Source organism: Gossypium arboreum, chromosome 12, assembly GCF_025698485.1.
Source record: "Gossypium arboreum isolate Shixiya-1 chromosome 12, ASM2569848v2, whole genome shotgun sequence".
NCBI lineage: Eukaryota > Viridiplantae > Streptophyta > Magnoliopsida > Malvales > Malvaceae > Gossypium > Gossypium arboreum.
In genome coordinates this window covers 50422839-50428242 of record NC_069081.1, presented here as the reverse complement: position 1 = coordinate 50428242, position 5404 = coordinate 50422839, and the positions used below count along the sequence as shown (strand labels likewise).

Here is a 5404-nt window from a genome sequence, read left to right as displayed (position 1 = left end):
GCTTAGAGGGCCACAATTGGACAAGGGGAAGGAAAAAAGTGATCGAATAGCCGTAAAAGTCGTTCGACAACATCCGAGGTAAGTCCTCAAGAAGTGACCTTAATTGAATTATGTGGAATGAAATATGGATGTATTGATTATTGATTTATGTGTGTATGAGTATTCGAATGATACCCGGGCTAAGTCCCGAAGGCGATTATGCTAATGATTATAATTGTGTTTGAGCCTTAGTAATGAAAATGAAATATGTATGTCCAATGATTATTGATGTATGTGAGCATGAGAAATTGAATAATATCCGGGCTAAGCCCCGAAGACAATTATGCTGGAAATTATAACCGGGTTAAGACCCGAAGGCAATGGTGCTAGTGGCTATTTCCGGGCTAAGACCCGAAGGCATTCGTGCGAGTCATTCTATCCGGGCTAAGACCCGAAGGCATTTGTGCAATCGTGATATCCGGGTTAAGTCCCGTGAGGCCTTGGTGCGGGTTACCATATCCGGCTATGTCCCAAGGCGTTTGAACGAGTAGCTATATCCGGTTAAGCTCAAGGTATGTGATTTGAAAATTATAAGCTTGCTGGAAAATTTCAGCTAATACACTTGTGAAATTTCCCAATAACAAGGTAAGTGTGGTGTGTGCTTTATGCGCTAGGAGTAAGAGCGTATGCATATCCGCTCCTATGATGGAACGAGTTATCGGCCTTAACGGGCCGTTAATTGTGTATGAACCTAAGAGTTGGGATGGTGAAGTAAGTATGATTATGTGAATGTGTATTACTGAAATGATGTATTTGGTTATGTGAATGTAATGCTTTAATTAAAGCTGATTTTATTCCTTGAGACTTACTAAGCATAAAAATGCTTACCCGTTGCTTTGGCTCTCTGTCTTATAGATTTTGCTCGATAGCAATCGGATTCGGATCATTAAAGTCAAGTCATCCACACTATCAACGCCTCTATTTTGGTATAAATTTTGGTTGAACTTTGAAATGGCATGTATAGGACTACCCTTGTTGGTTTAAAAATGTGGTGATGTATATGTATGCGGCCATGCGAAAATGGCTCGTAAAAGTGAAGAATGAACTTAGACTATTTGCGGTTTGTATATATATATATGGTGTCATGATGTGACTATGAATTGGAAATGGGAATGTTCATCACATGATCAGCCATTGGCATGGTTAAAATGATCATATGTGGACCTATGTATGGCAAGACTAGTTGGTTCATGGAGACTACAAAATAGGTAAGACCTACCTTAAAAAACAGATGCTGCCAGCTGCAGTAACGTGAATGTGAAAAATCACCAAAATTTGTAGGAATGGTATTAAATAGTGAATCAGCTATGTAAATGAATCTTGATGAGTCTATTTTCATATGGAAGAAACGAAATGGTCATAGGAGTTACTTGTTAAGAGATATTAAAGCTATTGTGAGACAGGGCCAGAATGGTTTCTGGGTCCCCTGTCGCAACTTTAAAAATTTACTATAAATTATGCAGAAAGAATTAGGAGTCATGCCTTATATGTGCAGATTCCATTTTGAGTATAGTTTCATTAGAAATAAACAGAACCAGTATTAAAGCCCTGTACAGAGAGATATTCAAGTTGTAACGCGCGAAGGTCAGAGCAGTCAATCCCTGTAACATGGGTGACTTTAACTAATAAACTGTACCAATTGGCCAGACCAAAAATTCTAGAAATAAATCCATGGATGGATATATGAGTCTAAATTCATGGAAAATTTACGAAACCAGTTTCCGAGTTTTGAAACTCGAGATATGATTTTTAAGGCAACAGTGATGCAGTTTTCCAGCCCGACTGGAAATGTTAAATTGGTGGGCAAAATATGTGGACTTGGCTTGTTAACCCCTCGTGTCCGACACCGGTGATGGTCTCGGGATCGGGGTGTGACAATACATATAATGTCTCCAAATCTTTAGAGCAAAAATTATCGTTTCTAATTCCAGACCGTGAGTCGGATGATTATGTTCATGCGGTTTCAATTACCGTGAAGCATAAGCAATTACCTTTCCATTTTGCATCAGCACACATCCAAGTCTGTTCAATGAAGCATCATTATACACAATAAAATCTTTTCCCGATTCTGGCAAGGTCAACACTGGCGCTTCTGTCAACATTTGCTTCAATGTTTCAAAACTTTGCTGATACTTATCATTCAAAACAAATGAGACATTTTTTTGTAGTAACTTCATCATCGATAAAGCTATCTTTGAAAATCCATTCACGAACCTTCGATAATATCTAACTAAACTGAGAAAACTTCTTACTTCTGACACATTTTTGGGAACTTTCCACTGAATAATAGCTTCACTCTTTTTGGGGTCTATTCTGATTCCATCTGCCAACATCACATGGCCAAGAAACACAACCTTCGATAGCCAAAACTCACATTTGTTCAATTTCCCATATAATTTCTTTTCTCGTAGTATCTGTAAAACAATTAAGAGATGTTGCTCATGTTCTTTTTCAGATCTAGAGTATACCAAAATATCATCAATAAATACTACTACAAATTGGTCCAAGTATGGCTAAAAAATTCAGTTCATAAGATCCATAAAAGCAGCCGAAGCATTTGTTAACCCAAATACCATTACCAAAAATTCATAATGTCCATACCATGTACGGAATGCTGTCTTTGGTACATCACTCTCCTTTACCTTCAACTGATAATATCCTAACATCAAATCAATTTTTGAAAATACAGAAGCTCTATTTAGTTGATCAAATAAATCATCAATACGAGGTAGCGAGTATTTATTCTTGATAGTCACCTTATTCAACTGTTGATAATCAATACACAACCGCATCGAACCATCTTTCTTTTTAACGAATAACACTGGAGCTCCCCACGGTTACGTACTAGGTCGTATAAACCCTCGGTCCAAAAAGTCTTGCAGTTGTACCTTCAACTCCTTCAACTCAGTAGGTGACACTCAATATGGAGGTATTGACACTAGATCTGTACCTGAGTATACTTCAATCACAAATTCAACTTCTCGACCAGGTGGTAATCCAGGTAATTCTTTAGGAAACACATCAGGAAATTCACATACAGTTTGAATTTTACTGCATTGACTCTTAACTGAAACGGAATTAATAACATATGCTAAGAAAGTAGCACATCCTTGATAAAAGAGCTTACTAGCTTTAATTGCTGAAATAACACGAATAGTCCCACTAGTCCGAATACCATTTACTTCAATCTGATCACCACTTTTATTTTGAACAGTGAATTTCTTTTTATAACAGTCCAAAATTACTCCATGTTCTGACAGCCAATCCATACCCAGTATAATGTCAAAGTTGCCAAATGACATAATCAACAGATCAATAGAAAAGATTTTATCCTGAATCATTAATGGACATCTTCAACATATCTGATTCACTAACATAGTTTGCCCCAATGGAATAGACACTTCTATCGTTATTCTAGATAATTCAGGTTTTAAATTTCTCATCTCAACCAGTTTTGTATTAACATAGGAATGTGACGATCATAGATATATTAAAGCATAAACAAGTATTAAATCCAATAAAAACCTGACACAACATCGTGAGCATCTCCCTCTTCACGGGTCCTTACAACATATGCTTGAGCTGGGGCCTTTACTTCTGACTGTTGTGTAGCACTTTCACTAGCCTTTCTAGTTCCACCTCTAACAACTGAACCACTTCGGCCTGAACCTCGGCCTCTAGATACAGATTCAGATTTCTGAAAAATCGTTGGTACTGTTTAATTAATCTTCGGGCAATCCTTTCGAAAATGATTAATGGATCCACAATGGAAACAACCCCCAGTTAACTTTCTACATTCTTCCCTATGTCTGTTTCCACAATATTCACATTCTAGAATTTCAGTGTTCTGAGCTAGGCTTCTGATATTTCCAGTAGTTTGTCTCTTTCGACTTTTGTCTCCTCTTTCTGAACTTAAACTGAATATTCCACTACCCTGAGATTCCCTTGATAGTTTGAATTACAGACTTGAGCTAGCAGTTCTAGGATATTTTCCAGTTGAATGGGCAGTTTTAGACTTTTTACTCTTTCCCAGCACTTGCTCAATCATTTTTTGCTCTTTTTACTAAGTCTACAAACTCTATAATCCATAGTGGCATCAATTGCAGTTGGAATTCATCTCGCAGTCCTTTTAGAAATTGCTTGCATTTGTCAGCTTCAGTCGGAACAAATTCAATTGCATATCTACTCAATCTCAGGAATTCTCGTTCATAATCTACTATAGACATGTCCCTCTGCTTCAACATTAAGAACTCCTGTTTCCAGTCTTTCATGTATGTCTCTCCCAAATAATTCTTCTGAAATTCTCGTTGAAAGAATTCCCAATTTACCTGTTCTCCTGATACATTTTGAGTCACTGATTCCCACCACATGTAAGCTTCTTTTTGTAATAGAGAAACAACAAATACTAAACTTTTCTGTGGCGTGTATTCTAATTGCTTCAAAATTCTCTTGGTAGTCTCTAACCAATTTTCAACTGTTGTTGAATAGTTCCTTTTGATCCCATAAATTCTGTAGCTTTGTATTTTCTCAGTTCTTAATAAGGCCTCGTCGGGTAGTAAGGGTAGAAGTAGTAGCAGGAATACTTCCTACCACTCTTTGAAGAGCTTTGGCAATCATTCTAAATATTTTTGTATTATCCCTTCCAGTATTCGGTGGTTGGTTACCTATTGGGTTTACACTTGGGGTTGCGGATTCAGACTCATTTACATCACGTGATTCATCTCTCCTGTGCATTTCTTGTAACACCCCAAACCCGGCCCAGACGTTATGGTCAAATCTGATGTGTCACATGGACTTACGACATAGTATGCATTCGCTGGTTTAAGTGATTGGGGTGGTCTTTGCAAAAATAGCGGTTGAATGAAAAGCCGGTTTATCAATCTTTAGGCTATCCATTTGTTGTGCTTGTTGAGTCTTGAAAACGTTCATTAATCTTGAAAACCCGCGCAGCCTAACACTAGCAGTTTCATCATAGTATAAATATAATCAGAAAATAAAACCATAGCGGAAAAAAGAAATTTAAATAGCGGCCTTATTACAACTTAAAACCCAAAATTAAATCAGAATATAAAAATAATAAAAATAAACTAACTTAGAAAAACCAACTTTGCAGATGATGTGGCCACTCCAAATCCCTCACAGCTCCAAGTCTACTATGGTTGGGGATTTCCTACAGAGATGAAAATAAAGGGTGAGTTCGGTAAACTCAGTGTGTAACATAACCCAACCATAGCCCAAAACAGATCAAACCTCAGAGTCAAACTTATCGGGCCTTGGCCCAAGATCTAAATCGAATGAAACCCATAGGCCCATAGCGAATCTGAAACAAATATATCATGAATGCAGAAATCCCAACCCAGAGCCA

At 37.5% G+C, this 5404-nt stretch overlaps 1 protein-coding gene across 1 annotated transcript; it reads right to left on the bottom strand.

The window, feature by feature from the left end:
* Positions 1–2006: 2006 nt before the first annotated feature.
* Positions 2007–4409, bottom strand: LOC128285406 (uncharacterized). The gene is made up of 4 exons (XM_053022906.1): positions 4104–4409; positions 3565–3736; positions 2619–2698; positions 2007–2453 (listed from the first exon to the last, which is right to left on the bottom strand). The coding sequence occupies exons 1-4, from the start codon at positions 4407–4409 to the stop codon at positions 2007–2009; spliced, it is 1005 nt and encodes a 334-aa protein (XP_052878866.1).
* Between the last annotated feature and the right edge of the window lie 995 nt (positions 4410–5404).

Coding starts and splice junctions, on each gene's coding strand:
- LOC128285406 (XM_053022906.1), bottom strand. CDS start 4,409: ATGTGGTGGGAATCAGTGACTCAAAATGTATCAGGAGAACAGGTAAAT. Junction 3,737..4,103: donor TTATAGAGTTTGTAGACTTA/GTAAAAAGAGCA, acceptor ACGATTTTTCAG/AAATCTGAATCTGTATCTAG. Junction 2,699..3,564: donor TGCTCACGATGTTGTGTCAG/GTTTTTATTGGA, acceptor ATTTGATGTTAG/GATATTATCAGTTGAAGGTA.